The sequence below is a fragment of the Sorex araneus genome, chromosome 5 (assembly GCF_027595985.1).
Source record: "Sorex araneus isolate mSorAra2 chromosome 5, mSorAra2.pri, whole genome shotgun sequence".
Taxonomy (NCBI): domain Eukaryota; kingdom Metazoa; phylum Chordata; class Mammalia; order Eulipotyphla; family Soricidae; genus Sorex; species Sorex araneus.
This window is the reverse complement of record NC_073306.1, coordinates 38,912,298-38,932,509: the sequence shown is the minus strand read 5'-3', so window position 1 is coordinate 38,932,509 and position 20,212 is coordinate 38,912,298. Positions and strand designations below refer to the sequence as shown.

Sequence of the window (20,212 nt, the reverse complement as noted above, 5' to 3'; positions counted from 1 at the left end):
CGGATCCAATCAAAAGGCATGTGTCTACCTGAATCCATAAAGTGGATATATCCTTGAACTCTGCGGATTCAAATCTGTGTTTTTCAAGGATGCTGGTACATCCTCTGTGTCTTCATAGGAGGCGCCAGCTGGGCGTACTTGACCCGTAAGGCCCATTCCTGTTTCCCCCAGGAAGGGATCCCTGCACTGTCCAAGAGGGATGGAGGGAGGACTCAAAGGGCAGGGGAACATGCACCACAAGTGGGAGCCCTGGTACATGGTCCCCCGAGTAACACCCGAGCAACCCCCCGGGAGTAGGTGCTGAGCACTGCAGAGTGTGGAGCCCATCAACGTCCCCCACTCCTCAAAGAGAATGGAGGCCTAGCTGAACACACAGACTATGCACTAGGTCCTAAGGAGCAGCCCAGGGAGTCTGCCCCTAGATGGACCCACTGGGGAGACACCAAGTCCAGCCTGCTGTAATCAAGGCGCAGAGCCAGACCTATGTGCTGGCGTTACACTGGGGCTTCCCGTGTGTCACAACACTTTATCCCTGCGGCAGACTCGGGAACCTGAGGCAAGAGGAGTCACAGCTAAATAAACCAGGATTCTGTACAACTGAGGAAACTACAAGATCTGAGCATGCTTTTTTTGGTGGGACAAGTTCGTTCCCTTCCCCCCCTGCCCCCCGCCCCCCGCTGCACACACATCTGCGGTACTCAGGAATTACTCCTGGCTCTGCACTCAAGAATGACTACTGTTGGTGCTTGGGGGACCATATGGGACGCTGGGGATCTAACCTGGGTTGGGCCACATGCAAGCCTAACCTGCTGTACTATCTATCGCTCTGGCCCCTGGCAGACAGTCGGCCTGTAAGGAAGCAGAAACACTGCACCTCCCCCAGAAGGAGGGCGGGGGAAAGATTTCATAGAGAGGTGAACAGAAGACTACTCCCGCCCCTTTGGTCACCAGGCTTCTGACAGGTGCGTCCACTATGCCCTTACCTGGGGGGCAGCAGCTGGCTCTGCGTTGGGTGGCTTGACAAAGAAAGGGATCCGGCCTCGCTGCCAGTCATTGAGAACCATCTTACCCACAGTTTGCAGGTCGGGCTCACCACCCTGACGCGGGAGAGAAAACTCCCAATTAAACACAGAAAGGAACACCCACCCGCCTCCCACTGTGAAGACCTTTCATCCGGCCCAGTTTGGGGATTCTGTCTTGGGCAGTTCGGTGCTAGGGGTGGCTCTGGTGGTTACTGGAGAACCAGAGATAGAACCTGGGCATGCTCTCTGGTGCTTTGAGCCACTGGCCCGGGCGCCAGCAGGCCCAGCTTCATGACCTCACACCATACACAGGAGAGACCCCTTGGAGTCCCCACACCCACCGGCTCACCTTCAGTAACTTCCCAGTTCGGAAAGCCAGCTTCTCAAGGAAGTCCTCGGCGTTCTCCCAAGTCTCGATCTTGTAGGTCTTGCTGATATACTCTGGCTTTGCTCGCTCGAGTACGGCACCGATGTGATCCGAGGGAGCTTTGAGTTTTTCAACCTGCACCTACATGTCAAAAGCAAGGGGTGTGCTGACCTTCCTTCTCTATTGCCAGTGCCAGGCCCACACACACGTAAGCCAAAAATGCTACTGCTCCCCCTGGCCCGCCCCCCAAACCTGCTTACAGACCCTAGGATGACAGCAGCGAAGTTCCTAGTGCTCTCTGGAACAACACCGGGAAGTAAGCTTCAGTGCCACGGGGCAAGCGCAGCCCGGCAGGAGGGAGTCACGGAGCCCTGACCACAGCCTGAGCCCTGGGCTCAGCTCTAATCCCCGCTCACCGCAAGCGCCCTCTGTGGCTTCTGCCAGCAGCTTAAGGCCTGGAATGCTTCTCACTACTGTACTCCAGAAAGGGTGAAGAGCCTGCCAGTCCCGGGCCACTGAGGAAAGGGACTCGTTCGCGACGGGCAGCAAGGAGCGTGTGGCCAGCAGCACTGGCGACGGTTACGGTAAGGAGTTCGGTCATCCTCAGAAACAAGTGAGGAGGCGACTGGGTTCCAAATGACTCAACTCCTAAACCCATGAAGCTGGATCACCACTAACCACAAACAGGCCCTGCGTCTCCTCAGGTCCCGCGTGTGAACTCGGGGCTCTTTTTACGGGCTGACACTGACCAGATACGCTCCTGGTTCTACTCACCCGTCCAACTGGCTGGAGCGGAATGGAGAGAGCGCCCTGCTCAACATCACACTCCAGGGCTGACCCCAAAGTGCCTTCCGGAGGCGTCCAAAGCACAGGGCTCAGGGGCGCTCGCAGAACAACTTTCCGCACCCCTCCAGGGAACAAAGAGCCGACCACAACCAACGGACTCACCACGCCTTTGAGCACGATGTCAGTCTCGGAATCCTCGGATGGGTACACCACCCCTGGACAGTCGATGAGGAATATCCGGCGCATCAAGGTGATGTACTGCCAGACCTGCCGAGAGACAAGCCTGAGATTCCCAGCGGGCACCTGGAGCACCCGCAGTCCCCAGGCTAGTGGCATGAGACGTGGGGTGGGAAGAGTCTCAGAGAAGCCAACCGGTGAGTGGCTCCTCCACGTGTGCCACGTGTGCCTCCCCACCAAGGACGAACCAGTTTCCGTCAGCTAAGAGCGTGAAGGCCGGGAGAGGCAGGGCCCCCAGCCAGCGCGGTGCTAGCACACCTGTAGTAGCTGTGTGCTGGCGCCACACCCTGTGTCCCAAAGCAGGAGCCCAAGTGCCAGTGTCAATCCCAGCAATGGAATTTTTGGTTTTATTTTCTCCAACTTAGGCATCAACTGGTCTTGGAATAGTTTGGTTTATTGAAGTAAATGGTTGGACTGAGGATTTAAAATAGACTAAAGCTGGGGCTGGAGCAATAGCACAGAGGGTAGGGCGTTTGCCTTAAACACGGCCAACCCGGGTTCGATTCCCAGCATCCCATATGGTCCCCTGAGCACCGCCAGGAGTAATTCCTGAGTGCAGAGCCAGGAGTAACCCCTGTGCATCACCGGGTGTGACCCAAAAAGCAAAATAAATAAATAAATAAAACAGACTAAAGCTTTGCAGTGTTCTTAGTCTTATCAAAATGGGTGGAAACGACTGGTAAACTTCAGATCTCCCCCCCCTTTGGATCACACCCAGTTGTGCTCTTAGAAGGGGTTCTGAGAACCATACAGGGGTACTACTGACCAAACCTGGGTCGGTTGTGTGCAAGGCAAGAACTCTACTGGCTCTCCTATCACACAGGCCCCAGCCCAGCCTTTTTTATGGAAACTGAGCTCCCAATGGGGAGGTGGAAGTGGAGGGTGTCCTCATTCAAGAGAAGTACATAGAAACCCCCATGTTCAGGGCTGGAGAGATAGCACAGCGGGTAGGGGGTTTGCCTTGCACATGGCCAACCTGGGTTCAATTCCCAGCATCCCATATGGTCCCCTGAGCACCACCAGGAGTAAATCCTGAGTGCAGAGCCAGGAGTAACCCCTGTGCATCGCCAGGTGTGATCCAACAAGAAAAAAAAAAAGAAAAAGAAAGAAACCCCCATGTTCTAAACAACTGCCCTCTGTGGAAATCAAATTAGAAAGGTATGTTAAGTACCCTGGGCCAGACTTACCTTGGTTTCACCTGCAATGGGTGCCACACTGCAGACTTTCTTGGAGCGCAGCGTGTTTATTATCGAGCTCTTGCCAACATTGGGATAGCCGATGAACCCAACACTGATCTGCTTCTTGTCTGTATGCAACTATCAAAAAAAAAAAAAAAAGAAAAAAACATGACTCATACATATAGTCTATCTACCCATATTGTAATATTACAGATACCCAACAGTCTTCTGGATAAACAGGTTGTGTTGCTTTAATAGAAAAAGCCCCGCTGGTGATTTTGTTGGCGATGTGATTCGACCGCAGATCACATGCTCTGCATGTATAGACCAATATCTGATCCCTGGCAAGGTTGGAAAAAAAAATGAAACAACACAGTACAGAGTCAGAGTGACAGAGGGATCAGGGGCTTGCCCTGCACTGATTAAACCCTGGTTCAATCCCGGACACTGCACATGGTCCTCCCGCACTGCACAAGACCTCTGACTCCAGACCCAAGGGTAAGCCCTGAGCACTACCAGGTGTGCCCCTGCTCCACCAAAAAAAAAAAAAAACAAAACAAAAAACAAAAAAAAAAACAAACCAAAAAAACAGAAAAGAAAGAAAAAAGTACCCTCGAGCACCATTCTTCAAACACTTTTGGTAAACTATATCTCATAGAAAGGAGAGAAAAATCAAGAAAAATAAGGGATCCAATGATCAAGGAACACAGGAAAACACACAATATTCTCTGACTGGTGGAAAAGGAAATCCCCCACACTCCGAAGCCAGCCCTGCAGAACTGGCGGTCACCCCAACCTTCTCAAAGTTCCACTGCACCCAAGAATTTGGTGATAACTTCCAGTACAGAAAAATGCAGCTAATCAGCACGAGAGCCAAACTAAAGGATCTATTATGAATTTTAATTATAGCATGAAGCTTAGTAGCTGGGACTATTTTGAGGTGAGAATAATGTAAACCCTGAGTGACAATAATTCAGCTGCACACTTGTCTGATGACACACAGGAAGGAAAGAGGGAGACCAGTGTGTGGAGAGAGATGGCTCTAAGAAACGGAATCCGGGGGGCCAGAGTCCTAGTACAGCAGGTAGGGGCGCTTGCCTGGCAGGCAGTCACTCTGGATTTGATCCCCAGCACCTTTTACAGTCCCTGCCAGGCAAGATTCCTGGGCACAGAGCCCACCCCCAAACAAAACAACAACAACAAAATAAACAAAGTTTCTTAGAAAGAAACTAAATCCTATTTCCATTACCCATAGCAGGAATTTTTAAAAAATCCCCTAAAGCCGAGGGAGGAGTCATTAGCATGCAATTAAAACAGGGACAAGGGCCAGAGAGACGCTCAAAGGGCTGCGCATGTGTTCTCAAGCAGGAGGTGGGGTCTGATCCCCGGCACAGCATGGTCCCTGAGCGCCACAAGTTACCCCACGAGCACCTCCAAGTGTGTGCCCCCTACCTCACAATGAAAGGTGAGGCTGGGGTGGGAACACCAGAAGGAACGGCCAGTGTTTGTTTCTGGGAAATAGGGCAGAGGCTGGGTGTGTTCTGCTAGGAGGTGGCAGACTTCGTTCAAGGCGCCCCACCAAGCAGGAGGGCCAAGACAGGCGGTGGAGAATGATGCCACGAGCTGGCCTCAGGGCTTCCCCGAGAGGCACTGACCTGACAGGGACCCACTGCTTTAGTCGGGCAAGGTGGCACGCCAGCAAAGGGGACAGAAACCACACAAAGACCTGAGGGCAGAGGAAATGTCTCCCCGAAGCCCAGAGCAGCGAGCGTGCAGGGAGGGCCCACTGCAAGCAGGGGCTGTGCCTTAGGTGCCAGGAAGCCTCGGACAGGGAGCAACAGGCGTGGGGGTGGAGGGAGAGGTGGGGCTAGAAAACATCCCTGAGCCCCTCCTAGTCCTGGGGCTCTGTGAGCTTTGACATCTCCAGGAGACACATTTTACAATTAACCAACAGGATGTGGGAAGTAAGATGGCGACTTGTCCAGCACACAGTGGCATGAGAACCCCTCGTGGAAACCCGGGAGGTTGTGGCTCCACAGCCAGGAGGAGCAGAGCAGACGCCCCTACCTTTCCAAACTGCCGGAGAAGCTGGATAAAGGCTCCTTTGCCAAAGGGGTTGGTGAGACTGGCATGGAAGGCGAGAGTCGGGTATTCCTGGGAGAGGACAGCAACCCACCGTTTCTGAAGGGAGAGAAAATGCCGGGAACTTGTTTATGTTCAGGGCGGAGAAGACTCAGAGCTTGGATCACAGGACTGTGCTTCAGACAGACGGTTGTGTAAGGAAGATGTTCGCTGTAATTACTCTAAATGGCTTTTTCAAGTGTGACAGCTAATACTGTCTTTTGTCTTCTAAATACAAAACACTATTCCAAAGATGCCTTCATTGCTTCTAAATAGAACTAATGTGCCATAATGTGAAACAGGCCTGGGCGCGGCAGCCGCCTTCTGCCAGGCCCATGTCCCATGTCACTCCTCCGTGGGCACTGCTAGACCTTCCCAACGAGCACAGGATGAAAGATCACCCTGCCCATCCTGAAAGAAAGCAAGCACACCGGAGTTTTGCTTTCAAAGAGAAAACCAGGTGACTACAATCTTAAGAGTGCAATGCTTTATTTTATTTTATTAATCTCTGAACTTTTTATTTTTATGTATCAGGGTGAGATAGACCCTTATAAAGCTGTTCATGATTAGGTTTCAGTCATATAGCATTCCAACACCCATCCCTCCACCAGTGTGCATTTCCCAGCACCAGTGTCCCCAGTTTCCCTCCCAACACACCCAGCTGGCCTCTATGGCAGGCAGAGTGCAATGCACTAACTGATGCCCTGGACCCCAGAAAGCAGGAAGCTGGTCTGTCTGTGGCACACTCAAAGCCAACTCCCACTGACGCGACCCTGGGGCCTGTCCTTGGGTCAGCAGCAGTACTTACCGTTGCCCAGGTTGGAACAAGATCACATTTGTTAAGAACGAACAGGAGGTGTTTCCAAGGCTTTTCCTTTTTCAAGTATGTCTCGATGTGAGGGGAACGAGTACCCATCGGGTCCCTAGCATCAAGAACTTGAACAACAACATCTGACGAGTCTATTACCTGTAAATTCAAAGAGGCAGACAGGATTTGCCACAGTGCAAGCGCAAAGGAAAAGTGGGAACACGAGGAAAATAAAAACGATACAATTTCAGTAAGTCTTACGAGAAGACTAGATTGTAGATACACTCAATTACGAGAATTCAAGTTTTTATTCTGTGGGTATTTAAAAAACTTGTTAGATAATATCCATCTTATTTCATGACTACTATAAATTACTATGCAGAATTATTTCTTAGACTTCTAGAAGTTTCTACCATTTATAGGCTTTGTGTATTTTATTTTTATTTATTTGTTTGTTTTTTTGCTTTTTGGGTCACACCCGGTGATGCACAGGGGTTGCTCCTGGCTCTGCACTCAGGAATTACTCCTGGCGGTGCTCAGGGGACCATAAGGGATGCTGGGAATTGAATCCAGGTCGGCTGCATGCAAGGCAAACGCCCTACTTGCTGTGCTATTGCTCCAGCCCCAGGCTTTGTGTATTTTAATATTTCACTTGATTTTAGGATACTGGCTCTCAATTCTGTCACTATTCTATTCTGTGGCTGTGCTAGGAAGGTTTTCATTAGTGAGATCGTTAACCTGTATGGGAGGCAAGAATTCCACCAATGAGCCACCAATGCTCTTTTCTGAGATGATTGATCTGTGGCCATAAAACTCTACCAGTAAAGGAAAATGGGGCTCAGGCCCCACAGAGTCTCACTCTGCTGTAGGGGAGGCCAGGTAAGTACCCAACCTTCCAGACATGCATTTCCGTCTACAAAAGGAAAGGGTGAGGAAAAGGAACTTAAACAAAATCTCTAGTGGGGCCAGAGAGAGAGAGTACAGTGGCTTAAGGCTCTTGCCTTGCACGCAGCTGACCCAGGTTCAATCCTCAGTGCCATATTTGGTCCCCCTGGCACCACGAGGAGAGATCCCTGAGTGCAGAGGTAGGAGTAAGCCCTGGGCACAGCTGGGTGTGGCCCTAAAACAAACCAAAAATGTCTTGGGTGGAGAGACAGCACAGCAGTTTAAGTGCTCACCTTGCATGGCTTAAACCCCGACTCGGCCCCCTGCACCACACACAGCCCCCCAAGCACGAGGCTGGAGATCAGCCCCAGGCATCACCTGATGTGGACCCCTCCTCCCCCCAATTATTCTTCTGCCTGGCTGGGGGTTGTAGTAAGCCCTGCACACATGAAGCCTTGGGTTGAGCCCCTACATGGGGATGGGGGAGAATATCATGCAGCTCAACCACGTGTAACGAATCTAGTCAGGAATAATACTTTAGCAGGTAATGCAAAGAAATATTGATATATTATACACACGCGTGTGTATGTGTGTGTGTTATGTATATATATATAACTGCTAACATAATTTTAAAAATGTAGCCATTAGGAAAGTGTTTGTGTGGTGATATCATTGATGGTTTCCTTGTGGGGGAAGAGGCTGGAATGGGTCTGTCTGTTCCTTTCCTCACAGAGCACCCACCAAAATCTCACGATCAGCTTTCTCACAGAAAGTCATGAGATCCGAAGAACAGCACTCAGTGATAGGGAATTCAGAAGCTTACCTTGTAGAGCTCACCCCATATTCTTTTGGATTGTCCTTTTTTATAGATCTCTTCTTGGGCTTCATTTCTAAATGAGAAAACACCTAAAATGAGCAATGGAAACACTCTAAAAGTGACAAGAATATTTTGGGGCAAGAGCAGCCAAATACTGAAGGAAAATGATGTCAAAACAAGTTGGAGAGGGAGCAAAGCAAAAACAAAAAGAAAACAGTGACTACATCCAAATATGCACCAGCAGACAAGTGAACAAAAAACTGTGGTAGTGAGCAGGGAACTCAGTTCAGCAACAGAGTTCACGCCCTGCATGTGTGAGGCCTGGGTCTGATTCCCCAGCATCAGGGATCAAGGAGCCTATGCAAAATAGAATATTACTCAACAATAAAAAAGGACTGTGGTCCTGATACCTGCTACAAGGAATAAAACCAGCGGGCAGAAAAGGACAAGTGCTGTCTAACTGCACTTATATAAGGCTCTACTTGTGAGCACAGCCAAACCCTTAAGGGACTAACAGTTGAATGGTGGGTGCCAGGGGCCAGGGGAGGGGAGAACAGGCAGTTTTATTGTGGAATACCATGAGTAAGTTCAGCAGGCAGTTGGTGGTGATAGATACAAAATTATGTTAATGCATCTAATTCACAACTATGTACACTTCTAAATGGTTATAATGGGATCAGAACAAACACAGTGGATAGGGCACTTGCCTAGTGTATAGCCGACCTGGGTTTAATCCCCAGTACCATATACGGTCCCTTGATCCCCACTATGAGTGATTCCTTCCTTCCTTTCTTTTTTTTGAGGGGGCTTTCTGGGTCACCTCCAGCGATGCTTAAGGGTTACTCCTGGCTCTGCACTCAGTAATACTCCTGGCAGTGCTCAGGGGACCACATGGAGTGCTGGGGATCAAACCCAGCTTGGCTGTATGTGAGACAAACACTCTACCCCACAGAACAATCACTAAGGGCCAGATCATTTTTTAAACATTTATTTTTTACTGCAACTAGGCGGTATCTCATGAAGAAAGAAATTGGCAGAACCACTGTTCATAATGTACTTTGAACAGCTCCCCTGTTAAGGTGAATTTTTTGTGAGGCATGTTGAGAGTCTGTTGATTGACTAGTGTGAAGTCTTTGAAATAAAAATAGTTCTGCTCCCCTTGCCCTTCATTACCTACTAGGCACACCTTTCAGAGGAAGAAAAAGTTCAAATAATCAGAAGACCAAATCTAAGAATAAAGAATAAAGGAAATATAAGCCTAAGAATAAAGGAAATTGCTGCTCTGTTTTGTCTAGCCTCCAATGGACTCGCATTATGTCTAGAAGGCCCGCAGCTTGACAGGGGCTGACACAGGCAGGGTGGTGGCACTCTAGTCAACTGGAAGGGACCGTGCTAAGAGCATTGAAGAGATGCAGGGGCAAGGGAGAGCTCTCTGGGGCTGCTGTGAGACATGACACCGACGAACTCTAAGGGGAAGCCTCGAAGTTCCTTATCAAAAAGCAGGTGGACAAACAAATCCCTTCAAACTGTAACTTCCCCAGCAAGAATCTGCTCTGGAGAGTAGCTCAGGATGAAAAAGTCTCAGTCACACGGGGGCTTCGACCCAGCTCTGCGAACCACAGGGAAACACTATATACAGGATAAGGAGTGACAACGGAAATGCGACAACAAAGTCCTGTGAGATTAGACGTTATTAAGTTCTGACGGGAGATAGATTCTCAATAGTTTAGGAAAATATAGAAAAAGACAAGTCAAAATAGACTGTAAAGGTATTATCTTCGTAAATAAAAACTGCTTATAAAACCACAGTGCTAGAAGGCCGAGTGACAGGACAGCAGGGAGGGCCCTCGCCCGTCCATATGGTCCCATACAAAACAGAACACTAACAGAGAGAGAGAGAGAGAGAGAGAGAGAGAGAGAGAGAGAGAGAGAGAGAGAGAGAGAGAGAGAGAGAGAGAGAGAGATATCGAGTTGAGAGATGGGGGCAAGGCACGACATGCCCACTGTACCTCACACCGCTGTCCTCAGTCACCAGGTCACGGTCCTTGCCCTGGTCATAGTTCTCTGTGGACATTTCTGCGTTTTCTACAAGAGCCTGCATGTCACTGGCAAGTAAGTTTGGTCGCTTCCTCTGTGATTTAGGGCCAAACGTTGTTTCAAAGCTTTCGGTGTCAAGAATGTGCACCACTGAGTTCTATGGGAAAGGAGAGTTACAGGTGAAACTGAGAAAAGCAAAATAGGGGAAAATAATCTACCCAGGAAAGTCTAATTTTACTTTTCCAAGGTTCAACCCAGACCAAAATCAACCCTCTCTGGAGGGAGTGTGTTTCCAGTACGAAGCAGCCATCTGAATAGGGGAAGCCTTCCCTTCCCATCACCCAGCCCTGTACGCTGCCTTGGAAATACAAAATACACCAAGTCAAGGCAAAAATGAAGGGCCGTGCAGGACTTGCCAAAAACCCTGCTTTATTGCATTATCATAAACTTGAGTCAGATGTAATCAAGGCTATAGTGATGAAAATTAACTTATCTTTTCTGACCATTTTTTTGTGAGCTTTCAAACAAGGGCATAAAATTCGCCAAATTCACAAGATTTTGTCAAGGACGATCAGACTCAAATTTGTGTTTTTTTTTTAAACCAACTGTAAATGCCAACTTTTTCTTGGAAGTTAATTTCTTTCATGGCTAAAAGGAATTGCTTGTTTTGTAAGATGCATTTTAGTTTCAGATAACATTTTCCCTAATTTAGGTAACGTTTTTATTAAATGCACATGGAAAGTCTTCAGATGAAAAACATCTAGCAAAGGTCCAAAATAATAGTTTAGATGTGATAAAGGAACCTGATACCAGCTAGAACTTGCTGTGCCTGTAAAGGAGTTATGGGCATAGGAATTTTTGAGCCAAGATAAAAGCCCAAGTTTGAGTTAGAATTGATCACGTAACACTATGTTGACAGCCGGCAGTGTATCTCCTCAGGGGGAAAAAAAGCCCTCTGCCCTCCGCATACGGCTGTGCTGAAAGCACTAGCTACTAACCCCAAGATGATGGGCCTCCCCCTCGCTCCCGGGGAGCTAGAGTCCTCACACCAGCCAACTCCTCAACACCCTGCAGCAACGAACGTTTTCTCAGGATCGGGGCTGGAGGGATAGTGTAGCGGGGAGGGCATTTGCCTTGTACACCGCTGACCTATGTTCGATCCCCAGCATCCCATGTGGTTCCCCAAGCACCGCCAGGTAATTTCTGAGAAAAGAGCCAGGAATAAGTCCTGAGCATCACCGGGTATGACATAAAAAGCTAAAAATAAATAAATAAAATAAATGGTCCCCCCCACCCACTCCCGGGATCTCCAATCCATCTCTTACTTTAGTGTTACCTGCTACCCTCTGACAAGGGAACACCCCAAAGTAGAGGGATATATTTTACATGGGAACTTGGTTCTCAGTCACTGAGTACGTTAGGACCAAAAATAAATGTTGAAAAGCTCTTAAAAAACCCATGAAATGCAGTGTGCACTGGTTTGTATTTGGAAACCTCCACACTAGCTAAGCGCAATGCAGCACTGTGCAGGATATAATAAAGCAAACACACAAAGTAAGTTCCTGGATTTTCACTCTCCAGCCGTAAAAGTTAAGGGAGTATGATGCAGACAGGATGATGCACTTTATAGCCTGTCTGATTTGACCCCACAACGCAGGCATCTCAAAACTGAGTTTTGTAACAGAAAGTAGATACCACACTAAATGAGAGAGCAGTTTGCAGAAGCAGGAAAACCATTAATCCCTCCACATGCTCTCGTACTGAGACGCAAGCCACTGTCTATCACTGCACATCCGACAGTTACGCTCTGCATTTTAGGACTACTGAACAACTGGAACGGGCAACAAAGCAATAAATCTATAATAAAGCCTCTCTGTTCTTCTCATAAACAGGATTCAATAGTTTGTTAAAAGATGGCTTTAGGGAGAACAGACAAAGAGAACAAGGGAAATGAGCAACTTGTCTGTGGTTCATGAATTACACTCATGTGTTTCCCTGAAAGAAAACAGTCATTCCACTAATAGGTGCCATTCTTCTAGCCATCATAAAACAAAGCATAATTGACAAAACCTGAGGCAATAACCAGGCCTTGGTTTTTATTTTGTTCTGCAAGTAAACACTTTTCTTTGAACTGTTTAATCCATGTATGCATGTCAATGCTTTCTTCCCCTCCTTATACTGGAAGTGAAGCTTATGTACTGGCTACACTTCTGGGAATTATTATTTAATGCAAGTAAGAACATGCAAACATGAGCCCAGTTCTTTGGCTCCACGTGAAATTCATTCCACTCTGTTCAATTCTGTCCCTACTTTGCTTCCAGTGCCAGCGACTGACAGAGTGATCTGAGAAGCACCTCCAGGGATCTCCAGAGAAGCCACGGGGAGACACATCACCAAAGGTGTCCCATCTACCAATCCAAACCCAAATTTCAAACTTGCCCACACTGAGATGGAAGTACCACCTGAATAGATTACCCAGCCTCAGAAGTTGTTACAGTTAAATACAGTTAAATATACAGATGCTGGTCAATTTAGCTCTCATTAGATGATGTGCCAAAGGCACTGGGTGGAGCGACAGCACAGCAAGTAGGGCATTTGCCTTGCATGGGACCGACCTGGGTTCGATTCTTTCATCCCTCTCGGAGAGCCCGGCAAGCTACTGAGAGTATGCTGCCCGCACAGCAGAGCCTGGCAAGCTACCTGTGGCGTATTCGATATGCCAAAAACAGTAACAAGTCTCACAATGGAGACGTTACTGGTGCCTGCTCGAGCAAATCGATACAATGGGAGGACAGTGCTACAGTGCCAAGGGCAAGATGGGTACCCCTTCACGAAGTGGAATGAGTTCCTTAACAGTCGGGGAAGTGAAAACTCATGGAGAAACCTGAATTCACAGGAAGGGGCAGCATAAAGATTAAAACACAGGGGGCCAGAGAGATAGTACAAGGGTTTAGGTGTTTGCCTTGCATGGTTGACCCTGGTTTGATCCCCAGCACCATGTGGTTTGCTGAGCAAGGCCAGGGGTGATCCCTGAGCACAGAGCTGGGAGGAAGCCCTGAGCACAGCCAAGTATGGCCCCCAAACAAACAAAAATGATTAAAACTCGGTCCCGGGGCTAGAGAAACAGTAAGCAAGGCTCTTGCCTTGCATGCAACTGACCCATGTTCAATCCCTGGTGCTCCAAGTAGTCCTCTGAGCCCACCAAGATTGGTCCCTGAGCACAGAAACCATGAGTATGCCCTGAAAACCACCAGGTTTGGGGAAAAAAAAGAAAGAAAACAAACAAAAAACAAGTCACTGTCACCATCATACCGTTGCTTATCGATTTGCTCGAGTGGGCACCAGTAATGTCTCCATTTTGAGACATGTTACTGTTTTTGGCATATTGAATACATCACAGGTAGCTTGCCGGACTCTCTGAGAGGGGCGGAGGACTCGAACCCAACAGTGGTAAACAAAAAACAAAACAAAATAAAATACAGCCTCATTCAAAACCTGTATTAGAACCACTGTATTACTGTATCTCCCTAGCAGAACATCACTCAGCTGAGGTCCCTAACAGGAAATAAGTCTCAAATTCCATGGGCACTGCACTAAAAACACTACTTTCTAGAGAGAAACAAAAGACACGGGACGGTGCCAAAGGAAATCACAGAGAACCCTATCTTACATGCGGCTGGATTCGACTGTCGAGAAGAGACATGGGTAACTTGCTTTGCTTCATGACAACTTTGTATGGATCCTTCATAACTGCATTCATTTCCTCTTGAAATTTTTGTAGTGATGACTGCTTAATTACACGTGTGTTTCCTGTTTTACAAAAGAACATGGCCATTTAATACATAACTCCTTTCTGCTTCTCCTAACTCTGTCCATCTTCCCAAGAACAGAGTGTAAGGCGGGATCTTAAATTCCATTTCCTTCACCCAGACACCCGCTCTATCAATCCCATGAAGCCTGTTTCAGACTTGAGAGGAAGGGGCTGGAGGGCAGACGTTAGTGGATTGAGAGCATGTCTCGCATGCAGCAGGCCCAGGCTTGGATCCCCAGCATCACCCCAGAGCACTACCGGGTGTGGCCTCCCTCCAAAAAAAAAAAAAAAAAAAAAAAAAGCCAGTAAAAATGAGAGAAAAAAACAAAAACAAACCCTGCCTCTCCTACCCCCCAGGTACTATGAATTATTCCCACATAACCATCATCTAGAGGTGTCCATCAGTTTTTAAGCCAACTTCCTGACTGGCTGAAATGGAAGGAGAAACATACCTGAATGGAACTGAGATCTGACAAATTTCCTACTTCCTGCTACATGTGGCAATGAAAATTCTAACTCTGGTCCGTGGTGTAAAAAGAACCAAGTGCAAAACTTTCCAGAAAGGTAATTAGGATTATGAGGATCTGAAGGGAGTATTAACTCGGCCAATAAATTCATTCAGAGGCTAGAGTGATAGCACAGCGTGTAGGGCATTTGCCTTGCACGTGGCCAACCCGGGTTTGATTCCCAGCATCCCATATGGTCCCCTGAGCACCGCCAGGGGTAATTCCTGACTGTATGGAGCCAGGAGTGACCCCTGTACATCGCTGGGTGTGACTCAAAAAAGCAAAAATAAATAAATAAATAAATAAATTCAAGGGAACAAAATCAAAACTATCTCACACTACCTGGAGACCCTGCATTCGACCAATCAGCATGCTGCACACAAAGGCAACACTCAAGCCAACAGCCAGGGCTGTGGTAGCAGGAAACAGGTAACAGGTGCCGTTCTAAACACTTTATATGTACGTACTTGCTTAATTCCCACAACTGTCCTAGGAGATAGAGTAATTTTACTCTTATTTTAGAGATGAGAAAATTGAAGGACAGTGGGCTAACTTGTTCGTGGTCGTGGAAATAGCTGAACCAAAGGTCACATCCCAGCACTGGATGGAGAGTCCCAGGAAGCAGCCTGGGAAATGTGAAATGACATGCGAAATGACCCTTTTTTTGCTGTACTGCAGCTCCTTAGCAGGTATGTGAGAGATAATCAAAGATAGTTGCCACCTGACCCCAAATACAGAGGTGAAACCAAACAGAGGCCTGACCCTCCGAGACACCTGCGCACCTATGCAGGACCTGGCAAAGGCCAGAGCCTTTCTCCACGGGGAAGGGAAGGCGGAGTTCCCAGGGGAAGGAGCCCTGCTCCCCTGTGCCTCTGCAGACACGCCACTCATTCTGGGCAAGGACCGACAGCGATCTTCATCGGCACTCGGGTCAAAGACAAGTCCACTAAGAAAAAGTTTCATGGAACTCCAGGCCATCGCACTGAAACTGTCCCAGCTAAAGGCACAAACACACCCACAGGGCACCTCTCAAAGCCTCATCTCTCCAGCAACAGAAGCCAAGAGGCAGGAGTTTTTCAGCCACACTGTACAGTGGTTAGGCGGGGGCCCCCAGTTCCATCCTGGCATCACATAAGGTTCCCTGAGCACCACCAGGTGTGCTCCAGGAAGGGTGTGGGAGGGGGGAGAGGGGGAGAAGAAACGAGTTCCAGTCTGTGAATGCTCATCTCTACGGAGGTTTTCACTAAGAGGATTCACAGACAGCCAACATGGAGAGGCTCTCTTCAAAAAGAAGTTGGTTATGAGATCTACCACTGCTCCTTTTTCTAGCACTCTTCCACTGAAGGTACTCCTCGTCTCCTTCCCACATTCCGACCCTTGGCAGCTCCAGTCCCGCAGAACACCTGCCTCCCAGGCACCTCGACACCCCCCTCTTTTCCACAGAGAACACATTTTGTAGCACAAAAGCAGCTGAGGACGATACTCACCAAACCATTTAATATTCGGCTCCACTCTCGCCACTGTGCCAGAGGCCACTGTTGATTGATACTGCAGAGGCTTAATCACTTTACCACGATTGTTCCTAAATTGAGGAAATAACAGATTTTGGTTGATGACAGACAAAAGGCAACAGCCAAGGTTGGCTTACAGAATACCCTTTCCATCAAAAGGATCTTTCTTTTTTTGGGGTTTTAAATGATCATGAAATACAGATTTCAGTAAACAAAAAGTACTTCTACATTTGAAACAGATTGCCCAAAAGCCATTTAACCTCTTGCAACAGAGCACATAATGATTTCTGCTAGATGAATAACAAATAATGCTGATGTTTAAAAATCTGTTTACTGTTTGCTTAAAAAAAAAAATCACATACTTGAGTTTTTGGGTAATTATTGGAAGGCTGGTTTAAATGAACTTTAAGTAAAGGTTGATTCATGCTCAAACTCAAAATTCTAAAACAAACTGCGAAGTAGGTGACTAAGGCAGATTAAGTTCACTGACGTTCGTGTTTCAGACACATCTATTAGAACGGATGAAGACTCTAATTACCAAACAAATTAAGACCAGCTAGCAAAATGCCACACTCAGCAAGGCCCTGGGGTAGAGGATGCTCAGTGGAAATAAGAGTGGTGCTACATTTCCAAGTGTCACAATGCTGTGATCCAAAGCTTGTTTTTTAAAAAAACAAGTTTAATGGGCCAGGGAGATCGTACAGTGGGTAGGGCACTAGCCTTATATGCAGCTGACTAGGCCCATCCCCTGGGACCCCATAAGGTTCCCAAGCACCACCAGGAATAATCCCCAAATGCAATCACGAGTAAACCCTGAGCACCACTTAGTGTGGCCCAAAACCAAAAGAGTCAAAGAAAAAGTGCCTGCCATCGAGGCAGGCCAGGGGCCAGGAAGGAAACTAGCAACACTGGTGGAGAGAAGTGGTTACTGAAGAGATGGCTGTTGGAACACGAAAGTCTGAAACTCAATCATGAATAGCTTTGTAATTTTGTAATTCACAATGATCCAATACAAAAATTTAAAAAGCAAATAAGTAAGCCATTTGTGACAGCCAAGACAACTATGGGAAACGAGGTGCCAAGCTGTCTTCACCAGGGCATCTTGGAGGGTGGCAGGTTGAGTTTTCCTCCCCGCCCCAGGCAAAACCCTGGCAGCCGAAAACTTCCCAAACCCAGCCACAGCCATACTCAAGGCGGCTTGCTCTCCACACGCTCGGACGAGCCTCACCCACGAGTGAGGTGAGGAACCCAGGTATGCTGAGATCTCCAAGCCTGCTCAGATCGGGACTGGGCCTCCTCCACCCAGCTCCCTAGTTTTTCAGTAGCTTGGCAGTCACACCCACAAACTGACCCCAGTACCATGTAATCTCACCAACGGCCAAGATCCAGAGACTATAAAATAAAACTCCTAGAAGAGAGCGATGCAGTATTTCCTGGAGCACGTGGCCTCTTATACTCTACCCCACTGATGTATCTACGTAGCACTACATTTGTTTGGTTTCAACATACTTGCTTGCATCCCTCTTATTGTGGTGGGAAGATGCTCGCTGGTGAAGTGGGTGTCTGAATATTTTCTGTAATGAACTACTATGAACTACTTTATGAAAATAAAATGTATAAAAATCACACACACACACACACACACAAGAAGACTATGAGAAACGAGATCCACAATTGCCGACAGTCGTCACTCTCTCCCACCCACGACCTGGATCTTTAACTGAGTCCACACTTTATCGGATGATATGTGGAAACACTACTCTCAGGGGAAGAGGAGGCGGGAACACTAAGGGCGTCATGAGGTTCGGCTGACGTCAAGGGCATGTCAGGGGAGAGCTTTTGGCGCCCACTGCTCACCTGCGCTCCTTCTGCCTGTACATATTCAGGCGCCGGATTGTGGCCCGGTCCCTCATATTTTGGCCGCCAGCTCCCTGCACACGATCTAGGAGAGACAGAGGGAGACAGCACACGATTGGGTAACAAGAAGTCTTGGTATGGTCCTTGCTTCAAACACAGCAAGCAGTGGCTCACTCCAAGTGGGCAAGCTGCCACTCACTGCCAAATCTCTCCACTTCTGAACTACCTGTTGCTCCAATAAAACTTACTGGAAGTCACAAAATATGACAAAATGGGTTTAAATCTTTGATCCTCAACAGGATTGTGTATGACAATTTGTGAGCACTGGTGATGGCTCTATGCCATCATACAATATAGTCGCATGCACCTCATACAATAATCCCAGAGACAGGTGCGTGAGTCCCATTCTGCAGATTAAGAAACTGAGGTAGAGTGATCAGACTCCTGCAGGTCACAGAGCCATTGCATGGCAGTGACAGTATTTCACAATGCCTTATTCTCTTCACTAAGACACCGAGGTCTGGGTTTGAGGTTAACAAGCATTATGTCTGCATGCCAGGCACCAGGCAGATGATGATTTTTATGTTCCCAACATACCAGTCCTTCATTTCCCAATGCTGGGTTTTGATCAAGTATTCTTTTTCTGGTTTGTTTCTGGGACACAAACATATCTGAACTATGTTTTGGGCAGACCATATGGATGGAATGGAATCCAGGTTCGCAGTGTGCAAGACAAGTGCCCTACCCCTATACTATCACTTTGGCCCTGTAAGACTTAATTCTTGTCTTCCTCTAAAACTAAGATGGTCTAGCTCAGAGGTTTCCAAACTTATTGGCCCAACACTGCCACCAGTGTTTTTCAGGGGTGGAGGGAAATCACTCAGTGTCCCCTTAGAAATCTTTTTTTAAAGCAAAAAAATACCCAGAAAATATCCCCACCCTCTGGATTATTCTAGCATTCTGCCTCCATCATCATAGCCCACTTTGGGAAACTAAGATCTAGCCTCTTGGGGCTGGAGCAACAGCACAGAGGGTAGGGCGGTTGCCTTGCACACTGCTGACCTGGGTTCTATTCCCAGCATTTCATATGGTTCCCCCAAGCACCACCAGGAATAATTTCTGAGTGTATGAGCCAGGGGTAACCCCTGTGTATCACCAGGTGTGACCTAAAAATAGAATTAAAAAAAAAAATCTAGCCTCTAAATTTGGGATCCATTGAAATCACGTCTCCTTTTTGAAAGAGGCAACAGAAAACAGGCTGAAATCACAGGGCAGATGGATCACAGTTACACTAACTGTGCCAAGTCACTTTCCCTCTACTTTGGGGGGAAAGTGCCTATGAGCTCTCTGGGCCTTTTCAGGACTAATATCCTAAGACTCCAGTCTACAAACAGTAATTTATCAGCAACCCAGGAAAAACACTGCACATGAATGATAGTCAAAACCCCTTTGAACCATATATAAAAGCAAAGTCTAATTAATAAAACCCGAATGGACGGGATCCTCCCAAAGACCTTCTTTCTCTTTTAATTTTATTTTTTCCTGTACTACTTGCCCGAGCTCCACAGCCCCCTTTACACTTTCTTATTCATCCTTTGGCTGGAAATAGCAAGGTCACTCATCCCCATCCCCAAAAACCAGCCTTCGGGAAACGATCCGATGTTGTTTATCTGTAGGGCTAAGTGGGCGTTTTACCGACACTCTGACTCAAATCTACAACAAATCCAATCTACGACCCCGTTCTCGTGTAAGGAGTTGGCAAGTGGGGACGGGCGGCTGGCTGGGTCGGCCTACACTCGCTTTACACGCTGCTTCGTCTGCTTCTGGCTCCTCGCCGGGCGAGGGGACGGACACCGCGCACGCGGGCACCCGGACGGGCCGGCGCGGCGCGGCCCCGCGTGGCCCCGGACCCCGAGCTGGGACCGGGGACCGGCGCGCGCCCGAGCCAAGAAGCCACGCTCTTCTCTTCGCCCCCAGGAGCCACTGAGCTCAGGGGGCTGCAGGCGATGCCACCCGGGCGTCCCTCCTCCCGCTCGGCCTCCAGCGTCCAGCGAGCTCCACCCCTCGCGAGTCCCGCCGCCGGTACCGGGGTTGGTGCTGGCCCTGGAGGGGTTGATGGAGCTCCGTCCTTTATACTTGGGCTTCACCATCTTGCCGACGGGTCGGGGACCGAAAGGTCCGGTCGGGCCTAAATCGGGGACACGAGCACGACGCTTCCCGGACCCAGCCGCGGCGACCCAAGGTAACCGCGCCGGACCGCGTGTGGGTC

General features: G+C 48.3%; 1 protein-coding gene across 1 annotated transcript in view; it reads right to left on the bottom strand.

Moving 5' to 3' along the window:
• Positions 1-20,212, bottom strand: part of GNL2 (G protein nucleolar 2) — a 25,933-nt gene extending 5,721 nt beyond the window's left edge. The window contains exons 1-12 of the mRNA XM_004614240.2: positions 20,030-20,212; positions 17,944-18,028; positions 16,063-16,157; positions 13,929-14,068; positions 10,231-10,415; positions 8,228-8,294; positions 6,520-6,678; positions 5,658-5,771; positions 3,600-3,728; positions 2,338-2,442; positions 1,372-1,530; positions 984-1,097 (exon numbers count right to left, since the gene is read on the bottom strand). Of these exons, the coding sequence (XP_004614297.2) occupies positions 984-1,097; positions 1,372-1,530; positions 2,338-2,442; positions 3,600-3,728; positions 5,658-5,771; positions 6,520-6,678; positions 8,228-8,294; positions 10,231-10,415; positions 13,929-14,068; positions 16,063-16,157; positions 17,944-18,028; positions 20,030-20,093 (1,416 nt within the window). The 5' untranslated portion in view covers positions 20,094-20,212. The remainder of the gene's footprint in view (positions 1-983; positions 1,098-1,371; positions 1,531-2,337; positions 2,443-3,599; positions 3,729-5,657; positions 5,772-6,519; positions 6,679-8,227; positions 8,295-10,230; positions 10,416-13,928; positions 14,069-16,062; positions 16,158-17,943; positions 18,029-20,029) is intronic.